Raw genomic sequence first — 16,209 nt, 5'->3', positions numbered from 1 at the left:
CGTAAAATACGACGGCTGTTCCCTGGTCTATACCTTTGCATGAATTGCGCCTCATAGATGGGGAATAACTATACACCGGACGTAAGCCTTACGTAAACTGCGTATATTAATGCGCCGGGCAAGTACGTTTGTGAATCGGCGTATCTCACTCATTTGCATAATCAAATCGTAAATCAATGGGAGCGCCCCTTGCGGCCAGCGTAAATATGCGACGGCGTAGGAAACTTACGTCGGTCAGATGAAGCCTATTTTCAGGGGTATCTAGTTCTGTGGGCACGGCGCACAGATACGACGGCGCACATTTAGACTTACGCGGCGTATCACGAGATACGTTGGAGTAAATGCTACGTGAATCCGGGCCCATGTGATTAAATCAACTGTTGAGGATAAGCAATATAAGATCTGTGAATTTATCATGTGTGATGGCCCATGTGGCCTAATTTATGTGGGCCAAAATAAAGGCCCCCTAAAACAGCGGATTTCCGAACACATACAGAATATACTATTAGGGTACCGACAACACAGCATATCATTGCATTTTAGAAAAAAAAACAGCATGATAAAGACCTATCTGCCAATTTTGGGGCACAGGTGGGTTGTATCCCTCCTGAAGGGGGTCTGACATTGTTATGGACCTCTCTAGGAGGGAGACTAAATAGATTTATATAGGAAAAAAGAACCAACTCACATATGATAGCATGTAGTTGCCATCATCCCATAGTACTAGAAATAAATCGAAAATACCTCATGGAGTGGGATTGTATAGGCAACGAATAATAAAAATTTCAAAAATATATATGAAAAAATAACAATTTATTACAAAAATGAATACAACATGTACAAAATTATTAAATATCTCGAGAGTTGTATGGATACACATAATACAAAACAAAACATAGATGATGCAGATACTGTCCGGCATACGGTACCATCACCATAGGGGAGGTAAAGTTGTAGCTGAAAAGCCGACGCTTTGTAATAAATTGTTATTTTTTCATATATATTTTTGAAATTTTTATTATTCGTTGCCTATACAATCCCACTCCATGAGGTATTTTCGATTTATATAAATAGATTTATATATTTAAGTACCTCAGTCCAGGGGGGCTTAATGTGTAACTGGATATCAGCTGTTTCATTAAGGCGTTAACTCTCCAATGGGTAGGGTAATTTAACGATTAGTTGCCGTGCCGTGTGGCTTGGCCCTTCATTTCTGGTCTGTTGTGGTTCCCTGTGGTTTGGTTTAGATGGTTGATTGTGGATGGTGGGTTATTTTGTTGCAAATTTGCTTAAGGTGTGGTTGTTTTGGCTGTTCTTTGTGTGTTGGACTGATGTGTGGATTGATTCTGTCCTCCTCTCTGCTGCCGACTGTTAAGTCAGGGGGCTGGCAGAGACGAGCCTCTTTGCGTATGCATGGAGAAGTGCAGGATCTGGTGGAAGAGTTCTGCCCTCCTAACTTCTGCTGAGACAAGGTGGAGGCGGTGGTGAGGGGAGTGCCACAGCTGCAGGATAGGTGTGATGGCCATATGACATGGTCTGGCGTGCTGGATTCGGGCCATGGGCCTTGTGTTTGACACAAGTGCTCTAGAATCTGAAAATCACTATTAGACACCACTACTCCAGTGATCTCCACTAGCTTCTAGGTCCTGCTGCATTCTGGACACAGGAGGTTGCTTGCTCAGAACAGGCCTTGGCATCAAACTTCACAAGTCCCCACCCAACTTTTCCTTGGATAGGACAACTACTCACCTACTGTTGATGGAACCCTCTGCCATATTGTGTCATACTCTTTGCTGTAGGCCCACTCACAACATTTCTGGCTGTAGGGTCCCTCCCACAGCTGACCTTTATATAGGCACTTAGCTTGCGACTGGGCACTTGAGTTCCGCCACTGTAGGGGGGCCCGCTGTCGCCACCTCCTGGGAGATAGTACCCTGGTCATTCACGGGCATACAGTCCCCGCCCATCCTCTCCGCTCCCACTCACGGGCACAGTCCCGCTCTGCCCATCCTCTACACCCGCTCCTCCCACCCTTACTGCTTGCACACTGCACATTTCCGGCCTGCTCCGCCCATCCTCCCCACCTGCACTCACTGGCACACTCTGCTCTCTCCGCCTGCACTCATGGGCACAGTCCCCGCCCGCTTCACCCATCCTCTCTGGGGGGCATGCGTGCGATGCCGGAGGTGTGATCATGCGCTGATTAAACAGAGGGGAAGCTAATTTAGCGAGTCTAGCGGACCCGATGTCCGCTGGCCGCCCGCGATCGTTCCAGGAAGAGGCAGAACGACGATCTGCCATGTAAACAAGGCAGATCGCTGTTCTGTCAGAGGGAAAGAGAGAGATCTTGTGTTTCTGCTAAGCAGGAACACAGATCTCTTTCTTTGTGCAGTCAAACCATCTCCCACACAGTTAGAAAGCACTCCCTAGGGACTAGTAAAAATAAATAAATAAGAAATTCCATAAAAATATCCCATAGTTTGTAGACGCTATAACTTTTGCGCTAACTAATCAATATATGCGTATTGGGATTTTTCTTACCAAAAATATGTAGCAGAATACATATTGGCCTAAACTGATGAAATTCTATTTTTTTTATTGGATATGTTTTATAGCATAATGTAAAAAATATTGTTTTTCTTTTTAAAATTGTCGTTAATAACGCAAAAAATAGTGCAGAGGTGATCAAATACCACCAAAAGGAAGCTCTATTTGTGGGGAAAAAAGGACATACATTTTATTTGGGTAGAGCGTCGCACGACCGCGCAATTGTCAGTTAAAGTAGCGCATCCCAAAAAATGGCCTGGTCAGGAAGGGGGGACAGGGCTGAAGTGGTTAAATATGATATGTCCCTGTGTCATGTAGGAACCCACACACCGGAAGAAGGCTTGCATAAACCTCACATAGCGATACAACAGTAAAGTGCAAACATAATTAACTGTAAACTGAACTTGAGGTTTAATATTCCACGTACCTGGCTCTGAGCTTGAAGGTTCCTGTGAAAATAATCGAGGCACAATACCCCACACTCCTGACGCCAACTTCGACAATCTGTTCCATGTGCCTGTTACAAATAATAACATATCCTTAAATCACTTAGAAAAATAAACCATTAGGGTTAATCCCTATAGCATGCTTGTTACTGTACTTAAATGCGTTAACAATACACACTATACAAAAAGCAGTTATTTAAAAAATATATATATATATATTTTCACACAGTATTTAAACAGAAATCTATCCTTAATTTATGAGAACAATTTGACAATGAGGGCTAATTGTTGTAGACTAGTATCCCTACCACTATGCATAAATATGTTTAGTTAAACCAGGAGCGTATCATGAAATCAGTGGGCCCGTGCAGGATCAAAAGTGGGCCCTAGGGGGGCGTAACCGGAAGCCGACCTGGACGGACGCTCTGCTTAGGAGCTCCTAACTAGCCCGCAGCAATTAGGCCAATTTCGGGGGAAATCTCCACAGATTAATGAGCTCCACCCGCACCACTCGATCCTCCTCAGCCAGAGGATCGTCCTTACCGCCTCCCGGAGCTTCCATGTCCTTCAGGGACTACTTTTGGGTGCCTGATATGCTGCCGGGTGGTCACAGCAAGATGGCGCCGGACACCGAGGCCTCCCGCCGCCACGTCCATTCACCGCCGTCATCACAGGATTCCAGCCTGCCGCAGATCCCCCAGGATCTATCTCCATCCCAGTCGAGGACATCAGACCCCGATGGGTCCCAGCAAGCGGTGAGTGACCGCCAATGCCCGCCTAACGGCCCGCCCGCGGCATGCGGTGACCAGGCAGCAACACAGCCTCCGTCGCAGTTCATGCAGGGCACGGAGGACATTCCCAGATTGTTGCATGCAGCACAGGCCCCGGGGACACAGGACTCTGCCTCTATGCCCTCCTCTCCCCCGGATGCACTCCTGGACTTCCCGGTCCTGCCGAGCCCACTACACCCCCCTGCGATGGAGAGGCTGAGCACACCTCAGGCACATAGCCCCCCTTCGGTGTGGGCCCCGGACCCACCACAGGCCCAGAGAGCCTCACGCTCCAGAGAGATACGCCAGTCTGAGGCACATGAGGCAGCCCACCACCCCCCCTCCTATGCCCACATAGCACAGACCCGTCTAACCCCTCAGGGGGACGCTTCCCTGATTTCCACCCTGCAGCCCCCCCTGGGCCAAGTCGTGGGCCCCCCCGCCTGAGCATCCCCTGCCCCAGACCACAGGTCCCACCACGGAGACCCACCGCCACTTGAACCCCACACCCCCTCCCCCGCCATGGGGGTCAGATGGGGCTGGGCAGCCCTCCTGGCAGACCTATTTGCAAGCCATCCCCACAAAAGAGGATTTTAAGCAGTTGATTGCGGACGTGAAGGCCACCTGCCGGACCGAGATCCAAAACATCTAAGCAGGCCTTAAACACCTAGCCGACAGGGTAGAGATGGCCGAGGAAGAGATCCAGGAGACTAAACTGGCAGTACATCGAACCCAACTTCAGGGTTCTGACCACCGCCTCATGCTACGAGATATGCAACGCCACATAGACGACCTGGACAACAGGGGGCACCTGAACAACATTAGAGTGCGAGGCCTCCCTGAGGCGGAGGAGGCTGAGGATCTGCAGAAAACGCTCCAGACGATGTTTAACAATCTCCTGAGGGCACCCGCGGACAAACACACTGAAATGGACAGAGCTCATAGGACCCTTCTCCCAAAAGGGCCCGCTTCCAAACCAAGGGACGTTATCTGTCGAATACAATCATACCCGTTGAAAGAAACCATTATGCGCAAAGCCCGCTCTGTCCGCAACTTGGTATTTGACAATTCCCCGGTGCAGATCTATCCAGACCTTTTATGGATCACGCTCCAGAAGCGGAGACTCCTGCAACCACTACTGCGCACCCTACAAGACAAAGACATTCTTTATAGATGGGGCTTTCCCTTCAGCCTGACCGCCGAACACCAGGGGAGATCAGCGGTCCTACGCTACCCTGAAGACTTGGACTCATTTGTGATGCCCTGGGCATTCCTGTCCCTCAACTGCCTGACTGGGACCTGGTGGCCACTCCCCCTCCCTTGCCGGTGGTCTGGCAGAAGGTCCCACCGAACAAGCGCTCCAGAGGTCCAGAGTCCTCCAGTCGATCCTCTAAGCACAGATCTGGGGGCCCCAATATCGGAGAGCCCTCCCCCCGGTTACCAGCTGCACAGCCTACGTAGCCCGACCTGCCCGGCCGGAAAACACCAAGTACTGATCCTTGTTTTTGGAAGCTCATGCGCTTCACTGACGTGCCTTTCCCCCGAAGGCCCTCACCACATTTTTGTTTTTTGTTTATCGGGCTGCCCCGAAGTGGCCCCTACCTGGACTGATCGGCATCCCGGATGCTGATCCGCCCTTGTGGTTCTCCACTTGAGAGTTCCTCCCTGGACCCTGGTCCCTCCGAGTCTCCCCAGCCTGGACTTCTTAGATATCCCGGTCGGGGAGTCCGATCAGAACTTGTTAGGCCCATGACCCCTTGGTCAACCAGAGCCTACATGTAAATGTTTACTGTTTTTATTACGAATGTTCTAACTCTTTTCTCCTTTTTCCCCTCTAGAACTCTCTGCTCCTGTCCTCCGTGGTTTGCACCTCAGCCCTGCTGCCTCCTTGCGTCGGTGTTGCGCTCCTTGACCTGGTCACGTCTTCAGCTCCACCAGATAAGTATACCTGCAGTGCACCCCCTCCTCTGTCATGGCTAGAATTTTCTCACTGAATGTCCACGGACTCAACTCCAACAAAAACGCCACCTGGCGCTCCGAGAGTTTAGGCAGTCAGGGGCAGACATTATAATGGTGCAGGAAACTCATTTCGATAAAGGGGACTCCTTCACATTTGCATCCAGATACTTCCCCCAGGTGTACCAGGCTTTTGGGCCAAATAAGAGAGCAGGCGTCACTATTCTCTTTAAAAAGGGGACCCCCTTTTCATGCTCTTCCACATATCTAGATCCACAGGGACACTTCCTTATCCTCAGGGGCTCCTGGCAGGAACAGGCCATTACCTTTTGCGTAGTCTACGCACCCAATACGCATCAGCACCGTTTTCTAACCAGGGTACACACCCACCTTTTTCGGGAGTCCCATGACTTTCTGGTGATTGGAGGAGACTTTAACTTGGCGCACTCGGCTACTTGGGACCGCCTAGTGGCAAATGCCCAGACCTCGCAGACCCGGGCTCTTAGGGACTCCAAGTTGTTTCGCCAGTTGACTAGGAAAAACGCACTTTTTGCTGCTTGGCAGGCCCTTCATGCGGGTGACCGCCAATATACATTTTACTCGGCCCCACACCACACACACACGCGTATAGACTATAGACTATTTTTTTGTAAATAACAACACGTTACGTATCGCGGAATCGGCTAGTGTGCTACCCATTTCCTGGTCGGATCATGCCCCTATCACGCTCTCCCTGAACTTAAATGACCCCCTCCGCTGGCCCTATAATTGGAGGCTTAATGACTGCCTCTTGCAACATGCCCCCTCGAGGTTGGATTTGGAGGTGACTCTGCAGCATTATTTCGCTGAAAATGACACTCCGGGCATTTCCGTCTCCACCCTGTGGGCCACCCACAAGGCCGTGCTCAGGGGAAAATGCATAGCCCTTTCTTCAGCTATGAAGAAGGATGCCGATGCCGCCAAGGCGCTAGCGGAACAGCAGCTGAAGGCCCTTGAAGCTAAGCTCCTACTGAACCTGTCCACTACACTCCTTAAACAGATTGTCCAAACGCGCATGACACTTCGAGACCTCGCCCTAGGCAGAGTAAAGAAAGCACTGATCCGCCTTAAGCAACTTTATTACGACAAGGGCAACAAGGCGCAAACACTCCTAGCCAGGAAACTGGCGGACCGGCCCTTGCCTCTACCCCACATCAGATTAAGAATAGGGGGGGCGATCTTCTGACTCACCCTCGTGACATAGCAGGAGCCTTTACAGACTTTTACACGGACCTGTATAACAAACCAGAGGTTCCACACGACCCTCCCCTGACTTGACGGCCCGTATGACCCAATATCTAGAGCAGGCAGGCCTACCCCGACTCCGGGTGGCGGACCTACAGGGCTTGAACGCTCCCATATCAGCGGAAGAAATAGCAGCAACTGTGAAGGACCTCCCTGCCCATAAATCCCCTGGCCCTGACGGATTACCCTACGAGTACTATAAGACCTTTCTCCCACTACTCAGCCCCCACATGACCACACTATTTAATGCCTTTCTCCATCAGACCCCAATCTCGAGCGATATGAAGGGATCTTTTCTGACCCTCATACCGAAACCCGGTAAAGACCCGGCCTCCTGCGCCAGTTACAGACCCATAGCTCTATTGAACTCGGACCTCAAGATATTTACAAAACTCCTCTCGGTTAGGCTGAATGCTATCCTCCCCTCCCTGATCCACAAGGACCAAGTGGGCTTTGTACCTCTACGTCAGGCAGGGGACAATACCAGGAAGGTCATTGACCTGATCGATGTAGCCAACAGAGACGGGGCGGAAGCCCTGATTCTGAGTCTAGACACGGAGAAGGCCTTCGACCGCCTGAGCTGGCCCTTTATGTTTGCTACATTGCGCCACATGGGGTTCAAAGGACCTTTCCTACGGGCGGTACAGCATCTCTATTCAAACCCTACCTCCCAGGTTAAGACCCCCTTTGCCACATTCTCCCCCTTTCAGATAGCGAACGGCACGTGCCAGGGATGCCCACTCTCACCCTTGCTCTTCGCCCTTTGTGTTGAGCCCCTGGCGGCATCCATACGGGGGAACCCGGAAATTAGGGGTATCTCGGTGCGGGGAACAGAATTTACGACGTCTCTATTTGCAGGAGACATCATCCTCACCCTGACCCAACCCAGAATATCCCTACCTAACCTTCATGCCAAACTTGATAAATACGGGACAATGTCGGGATATAAGACGAACGCTTCAAAGTCAGCAGCCCTCCCAATTAACATCCCGGGGGCTGAGGTCCAACATCTGCAGTCGAACTTCCCCTATACTTGGGAGAGTTCATCCCTTAAATACTTGGGGGTGCATATCACACCATCCTTCGGCTCCCTTTACCAGGCTAACTTCCCCCCCCTCTACCGGATGGTTAGAGGCCTTCTCCAAAAGTGGAAGGCACATAATTTCTCGCTCCTGGGCCGCGTAGCGGGCATTTAAAATGGTCATTTATCCCAAGCTCCTCTACCTCTTTCAGACGCTACCCATCCCGATCCCATATGCCCACCTTCGCAGACTCCAGAGTGACATGTTGAAGTTTGTCTGGAACCACAAGAAACATAGGATCCCCGGGTCAGTCATGACAGCTTCGCGGGGAGATGGAGGTCTGGCTTTCCCTAACCTCGTTAGATATTACCAAGCCACCCAGCTGCACGCGATAGTCTCCTGGTTCCCCCAGAGGTCCTTTAATAAGTGGACGGAAATAGAAAAAATATGGTTAGCCCCGGTCCACCCAAATAGCCTCTTGTGGGATGTTGGTGTGAAGGTAGAACCTGACCGATTGCTTGGCTCGATGTCTTTACTTCAGGGGCTCTGGCGCAAGATGTCCCGAGAGGTGGTGCTCAAGTCCGAGTGCTCTTTGCTGAATTCTTTTGTCTGCAACCCCAAAATACCAGACAGCCTAACTCACCAGATGTCCTGGCCCTGGGCCTCTCGGGATTTATTCCATTTTGGGCACTTAGTCGACCCTAGGTCCCGCAAGCTGCTAACATTCTCGGAGCTTCAGGAGAAACACGATCTACCCAGACAGGTATTCTATAGCTACCTACAAATAAGACACTAGGCACAACCGATAGCCCCAAGGCTCCAATTCTCACAACCGTCCCCATTTGAACGTATTGTTCTGGAGGGACGCCACAGACGGGGGTTGATCACAGACATTTACCAGCTCCTGAATGCGTGTGATTGGCCGGGGCGGGGGAAGCATGAGTATATGCTGAGGTGGGAGAGGGAGCTAGGAGAGTCACTGCCAATGGAGGCCTGGCAGGCCGTCTGGAGGCAGGCAGCTAAATCATCCCTATGTACCCTGTATAAAGAAAACTCATATAAGATCCTTTTTTTTTGGTATCAAACCCCGGTCATACGCCATAAAATTTACCTCTCCACTTCTGATCGATGTTGGCGTTGCCATCAAGACAGAGGCTCTCTCTTCCACATCTATTGGGCGTGCCCCCTCATTACCCCGTTTTGGCAGTCCACGCAACAACTACTTACCCGTCTTTTTGAGACACCAATCCCCCTGACAACTAAACAATTTTTGCTAGGCATCTCCCAACCCCGACTTGCCAAGCCGTACAAAAAACTACTTAGGCACATTCTAACCGTGGCTAGGTGTCTGATAGCCCTTAATTGGAAGAAGTCCACACCCCCATCCCAGGAGGCCCTCTACGCCAGGTTCAAGGACGTGGAGCTGATGGAACGGATGACAGCTAGGATACACAATGGCATGGACGCCCACAACAAGGTCTGGAGCGAGTGGCATCGGAGGGAGGACACGCCGGGAGCGGGCGAGGTAGCAGACGCGGTAACCTAAACTCCCTTTCTGTTCTGGACTTTTTCTTTCTCTCTTTCTTTTCTCTCTTTGATTCTCCTCTCCTTTCTTACAATCTATTGTTTTGTTGTCACTGGTGACACTAGAGTATAGAAAACGGTTTGATACTCCATGTTTATTGACATGACTGTTGGAGAAGCCAGTTCCCAAAAAAAGGCGTTTGAAAAATGATTGCGCAAATACCGTACGAGAAAAAAGTTGTAACAATCGCCATTTTATTTCCTAGGGTGTCTGCTAAAAAAAATATATAATGTTTGGGAGTTAATTTTCTAACAAAAAAATTGGGACTTTTACATGAAGGAGAGAAGTGCCAAAATAGGCCCGGTGGACAAGTGGTTAATCATATCGAATAGAAAGAAGGGCAGTCCTTATACTGATAAAAAATGTTGACCCCACTAATGATCAGAGAATCTAACAAACGTTTTTAAAAGCAAAAAAATTCAAATCAAAGAGTGCGCATGCGCGGGACTTCCGGGAAGACGTTGTGCCCGGGAGCTCTGACCTGCTCTGACCTTACAAAATCCCCGACACCAGCTAACGAAAGCGGGACCTCGGTGACTGAACTGCCCGGTCACCAGACACCTTTGAGCCCCTGCCTGCATGTCGGGAGATCAAACCAGAAGGGAGGTCAGCTGCCAGCTCAGCTTTGGCCGGCTTGCGCTGGAGCCTTCCGAGATGACTCACAACATGCTTCTCCTATGCCTCAAGGCCACCTCCCTGACTAATAGCAGAGAGGTGGTTTCTAGCTGAAAAATGCTAATGCTAAAAAAAACGATATTGCAAAAACTTTGAAAACTCACTGCAAAGCTACTGACGTTTTTATAAGTGTGCATGAGGCCTTATAGTGCAGGAATGTTTCTTACCCACCCTCATTATCACCTTCCATTTTTCTTGTCCGGTGTATTCAGATCTGACAGATGATGACCATCACAGCATTCTTCACAGATTTATTGCAAGGAGATCGGCTTCTGTTATAAGAGAAATATTAAATATTATAGATATTTGTCGGTCCCTCTCTGATTTCTAGTCTATAAATGGCCCTTGTCATTTTCATCTTCTGATTATCTATATAAAAAATATCCGGGTGTAATTCTCAGTATCTGTTCTTATTCTGTATGTATGGACTCTGCACAGTACCACTTCTCTTGTCCTGTATGTCGGGTGTAATTCTCAGTATCTGTTCTTATTCTGTATGTATGGACTCTGCACAGTACTACTTCTCTTGTCCTGTATGTCGGGTGTAATTCTCAGTATCTGTTCTTATTCTGTATGTATGGACTCTGCACAGTACCACTTCTCTTGTCCTGTATGTCGGGTGTAATTCTCAGTATCTGTTCTTATTCTGTATGTATGGACTCTGCACAGTACCACTTCTCTTGTCCGGTATGTCGGATGTAATTCTCAGTATCTGTTCTTATTCTGTATGTATGGACTCTGCACAGTACCACTTCTCTTGTCCTGTATGTCGGGTGAAATTCTCAGTATCTGTTCTTATTCTGTATGTATGGACTCTGCACAGTACCACTTCTCCTGTCCTGTATGTCGGGTGTAATTCTCGGTATCTCTCCTTATTCTGTATGTATGGACTCTGCACAGTACCACTTCTCTTGTCCTGTATGTCGGGTGTAATTCTCGGTATCTGTTCTTATTCTGTATGTATGGACTCTGCACAGTACCACTTCTCTTGTCTTGTATGTCGGGTGTAATTCTCGGTATCTGTTCTTATTCTGTATGTATGGACTCTGCACAGTACCACTTCTCTTGTCCTGTATGTCGGGTGTAATTCTCAGTATCTGTTCTTACTCTGTACAGTAATTACAATTCTTGATCTAATATTTCACAGCAGGGCCCGTTCCTGCGCTCAACAGGAGTAACTGTGAGGGCTTACAGTGTTCTGGTACCACCAACACCTAAAACCCAATTTTTCTGCCCCTGTTTAACAGAGCCATGTAATTACAATTTTTGATCTAATATTTCAAAGCAGGGCCCGTTCCAGAGTATCTGGGAGGAGTTACAGTGTTGTGGCACCACCAACACCTAGGGTGCCCACGTGTCCCGGATTGCCCGGGACTGTCCCGCAATTGACATGTCTGTCCTGGGTCCCGGGTACCTTCCTTCTGGGACAATACAGTGTCCCGGAATGAAATAGAGGACACAGCCACCCCTTACTAACTAATAAGTACATTTCCGTAACTGGTTGCTAGGGCCGGCGCTGCCTGGCGTCTTTCAACCAGTGACAATTAACTCTCAGACAGTGAGACCGAGACCGAGGCCTGCGCCTAGTGCAGCACTGCTGTCCCCGCCCACCTCGGCACCTCCTCCTTCTCCGGCACCCAGCGGCAAGCAACAGGGACTGGTGTGATCTTCACTCTCCAGATAGTGACGCCACTCCTTTCCTTCTACGCACGTGGCTCATGCAGAGGGAGTGACAGCAGCACTGCATCTGGTGGCAGGCTATGGGTGGCAAGCGGCACTGCATCTGGTGGCAGGCTATGGGTGGCAAGCGGCACTGCATCTGGTGGCACATTCACCTGACAAATAACCCGCTGCCAAATTCCCCATCAACCCCGAGACTACATCACCCCCTGCCCCCCCCCCCCCCCCTCATCTTTTTTTGGGGAAGGTGAGAGAGGGGGTGTGTCCCTGAATGGCAGTTTGGAAATGGGGTCACCCTACCAACACCTAAGGCCCAATTTTCTGCAGAGTGTATAGGGCAGGCCGTATAGTATAAACAGGTGCTCCCCTACTTACAAACATCCAACTTACAAACATCCGACTTACAAACGGAAGGAGACAACAGGAAGTGAGAGGAAATCTACCCCTGTAAGAGTTAATATGGGAAAAAGGTGTCTCCTCTCCACTGATGCTTTATCACCAATCCTTGTTTCCCTAATAACACCACATTTTCAAAATCCAATTGTCCTTGGGACAGAAAGTGAGGTGAAATCTTCTGAACAGATGCACACAGACAGCAAAACAAATGTTACATGGGTGATAACCCTTCTCTGTGTTTTCCAAAAAGCTTAAAAATCGATTTTTTGTCTGGAGCCACACTTAAAAAAGTACCAGTTCAAAATTACAAACAGATTCTACTGAAGAACAAACCTACAGTCCAGGTGGTCACCAGTCATCTCTATGACCGTCGGAGGCCCGGGCACCCGGAAGTAAACAAAGCCGCAATTTTTTTTCCCGATCTCATGCTTTCCAGCCTGGAGGATAGATGCAGGGTCTTATTGACCCCCCATCTCTCCTTAAAGAGGACCCGTCACCAGGCCTGGATTTACTCCCTGGGCCGCCCCAAGGCCGGGTCCTTCAATGACGCCCCCCCCCCCCCCCCCCCCACACACACACACACAGGAGCCAAGTGATATAGCCGCCAAATGTATCACGGGAACGCGCCCGCAAGAACTAACCCATATGCGAGAGAGCTTGCATGAAGGGGGTTAGTTCTTGCGAGGAGGAGCCGAGACAGCCACCGATCCCCCATCACAGATTCCCCCCATCACAAAGCCCCCCATAAAAGATCCCCCATCACAGACTCATCTATTATTACAATGTAATATAAAATTAACAGTTTAACTCACCATAATGCAGAATGAGTGAGAGCCCTGATGTCTCTGTCCCCAGCCAGCGGAGTGCTTCCTTACATCTCAGGTGTCCCTGTCCCCAGCCAGCGGAGTGCTTCCTTACATCTCAGGTGTCTCTGTCCCCAGCGGAGTGCTTCCTTACATCTCAGGTGTCACTGTCCCCAGCGGAGTGCTTCCTTACATCTCAGATGTCACTGTCCCCAGCCAGCGGAGTGCTTCCTTACATCTCAGGTGTCACTGTCCCCAGCGGAGTGCTTCCATACATCTCAGATGTCACTGTCCCCAGCCAGCGGAGTGCCTCCTTACATCTCAGGTGTCACTGTCCCCAGCGGAGTGCTTCCTTACATCTCAGATGTCACTGTCCCCAGCGGAGTGCTTCCATACATCTCAGATGTCACTGTCCCCAGCGGAGTGCTTCCATACAACTCAGATGTCACTGTCCCCAGCCAGCGGAGTGCCTCCTTACATCTCAGATGTCACTGTCCCCAGCGGAGTGTTTCCTTACATCTCAGGTGTCACTGTCCCCAGCGGAGTGTTTCCTTACATCTCAGGTGTCACTGTCCCCAGCGGAGTGTTTCCTTACATCTCAGGTGTCACTGTCCCAAGCGGAGTGCTTCCTTACATCTCAGGTGTCACTGTCCCCAGCGGAGTGCTTCCATACATCTCAGATGTCACTGTCCCCAGCGGAGTGCTTCCATACATCTCAGATGTCACTGTCCCCAGCCAGCGGAGTGCCTCCTTACATCTCAGGTGTCACTGTCCCCAGCCAGCGGAGTGCTTCCATACATCTCAGATGTCACTGTCCCCAGCCAGCGGAGTGCCTCCTTACATCTCAGATGTCACTGTCCCCAGCGGAGTGTTTCCTTACATCTCAGGTGTCACTGTCCCCAGCGGAGTGTTTCCTTACATCTCAGGTGTCACTGTCCCCAGCGGAGTGCTTCCTTACATCTCAGGTGTCACTGTCCCCAGCGGAGTGCTTCCTTACATCTCAGGTGTCCCTGTCCCCAGCGGAGTGCTTCCTTACATCTCAGGTGTCCCTGTCCCCAGCGGAGTGTTTCCTTACATCTCAGGTGTCACTGTCCCCAGCGGAGTGTTTCCTTACATCTCAGGTGTCACTGTCCCCAGCGGAGTGCTTCCTTACATCTCAGGTGTCACTGTCCCCAGCGGAGTGCTTCCTTACATCTCAGATGTCACTGTCCCCAGCGGAGTGCTTCCTTACATCTCAGGTGTCACTGTCCCCAGCGGAGTGCTTCCTTACATCTCAGGTGTCACTATCCCCAGCGGAGTGCCTCCTTACATCTCAGGTGTCACTGTCCCCAGCGGAGTGCTTCCTTACATCTCAGGTGTCCCTGTCCCCAGCCAGCGGAGTGCTTCCATACATCTCAGATGTCACTGTCCCCAGCCAGCGGAGTGCCTCCTTACATCTCAGATGTCACTGTCCCCAGCCAGCGGAGTGCTTCCATACATCTCAGATGTCACTGTCCCCAGCCAGCGGAGTGCCTCCTTACATCTCAGATGTCACTGTCCCCAGCGGAGTGTTTCCTTACATCTCAGGTGTCACTGTCCCCAGCGGAGTGCTTCCTTACATCTCAGGTGTCACTGTCCCCAGCGGAGTGCTTCCTTACATCTCAGGTGTCACTGTCCCCAGCGGAGTGTTTCCTTACATCTCAGGTGTCACTGTCCCCAGCGGAGTGCTTCCTTACATCTCAGGTGTCCCTGTCCCCAGTGGAGTGCTTCCTTACATCTCAGGTGTCACTGTCCCCAGCGGAGTGCTTCCTTACATCTCAGGTGTCACTGTCCCCAGCGGAGTGCTTCCTTACATCTCAGATGTCACTGTCCCAAGCGGAGTGCTTCCTTACATCTCAGGTGTCCCTGTCCCCAGCCAGCGGAGTGTTTCCTTACATCTCAGGTGTCACTGTCCCCAGCGGAGTGCCTCCTTACATCTCAGATGTCACTGTCCCCAGCGGAGTGCTTCCTTACATCTCAGGTGTCCCTGTCCCCAGCGGAGTGCTTCCTTACATCTCAGATGTCACTGTCCCCAGCGGAGTGCTTCCTTACATCTCAGATGTCACTGTCCCCAGCGGAGTGCTTCCTTACATCTCAGGTGTCACTGTCCCCAGCGGAGTGCTTCCTTACATCTCAGATGTCACTGTCCCCAGCGGAGTGCCTCCTTACATCTCAGGTGTCACTGTCCCCAGCGGAGTGCTTCCTTACATCTCAGGTGTCACTGTCCCCAGCGGAGTGTTTCCTTACATCTCAGGTGTCACTGTCCCCAGCGGAGTGCTTCCTTACATCTCAGGTGTCACTGTCCCCAGCGGAGTGCTTCCTTACATCTCAGGTGTCACTGTCCCCAGCGGAGTGTTTCCTTACATCTCAGGTGTCACTGTCCCCAGCGGAGTGTTTCCTTACATCTCAGGTGTCACTGTCCCCAGCGGAGTGCTTCCTTACATCTCAGGTGTCACTGTCCCCAGCGGAGTGCTTCCTTACATCTCAGGTGTCACTGTCCCAAGCGGAGTGCTTCCTTACATCTCAGATGTCACTGTCCCCAGCGGAGTGCTTCCTTACATCTCAGGTGTCACTGTCCCCAGCGGAGTGCTTCCTTACATCTCAGATGTCACTGTCCCCAGCGGAGTGCCTCCTTACATCTCAGGTGTCACTGTCCCCAGCGGAGTGCTTCCTTACATCTCAGGTGTCACTGTCCCCAGCGGAGTGCTTCCTTACATCTCAGGTGTCCTTGTCCCCAGCGGAGTGCTTCCTTACATCTCAGGTGTCCCTGTCCCCAGCGGAGTGCTTCCTTACATCTCAGGTGTCACTATCCCCAGCGGAGTGCTTCCTTACATCTCAGGTGTCACTGTCCCCAGCGGAGTGCTTCCTTACATCTCAGGTGTCACTGTCCCCAGCGGAGTGTTTCCTTACATCTCAGGTGTCACTGTCCCCAGCGGAGTGTTTCCTTACATCTCAGGTGTCCTTGTCCCCAGCGGAGTGCTTCCTTACATCTCAGGTGTCACTGTCCCCAGCGGAGTGCTTCCTTAC

General features: G+C 50.7%; 1 protein-coding gene across 1 annotated transcript in view; it reads right to left on the bottom strand.

The window, feature by feature from the left end:
• LOC120943025 (interferon-induced very large GTPase 1-like) overlaps nucleotides 1-16,209 on the bottom strand; it is a 50,813-nt gene that overhangs the window by 20,404 nt on the left and 14,200 nt on the right. Inside the window, exons 2-3 of the mRNA XM_040356076.1 lie at nucleotides 10,457-10,557; nucleotides 2,975-3,064 (exon numbers count right to left, since the gene is read on the bottom strand). Of these exons, the coding sequence (XP_040212010.1) occupies nucleotides 2,975-3,064; nucleotides 10,457-10,475 (109 nt within the window). The 5' untranslated portion in view covers nucleotides 10,476-10,557. The remainder of the gene's footprint in view (nucleotides 1-2,974; nucleotides 3,065-10,456; nucleotides 10,558-16,209) is intronic.

The sequence above is a fragment of the Rana temporaria genome, chromosome 6, assembly GCF_905171775.1.
Source record: "Rana temporaria chromosome 6, aRanTem1.1, whole genome shotgun sequence".
NCBI classification, from domain to species: Eukaryota; Metazoa; Chordata; class Amphibia; order Anura; family Ranidae; genus Rana; species Rana temporaria.
The sequence above is the reverse complement of the archived record's forward strand: the minus strand, read 5'-3'. Positions and strand labels throughout refer to the sequence as shown.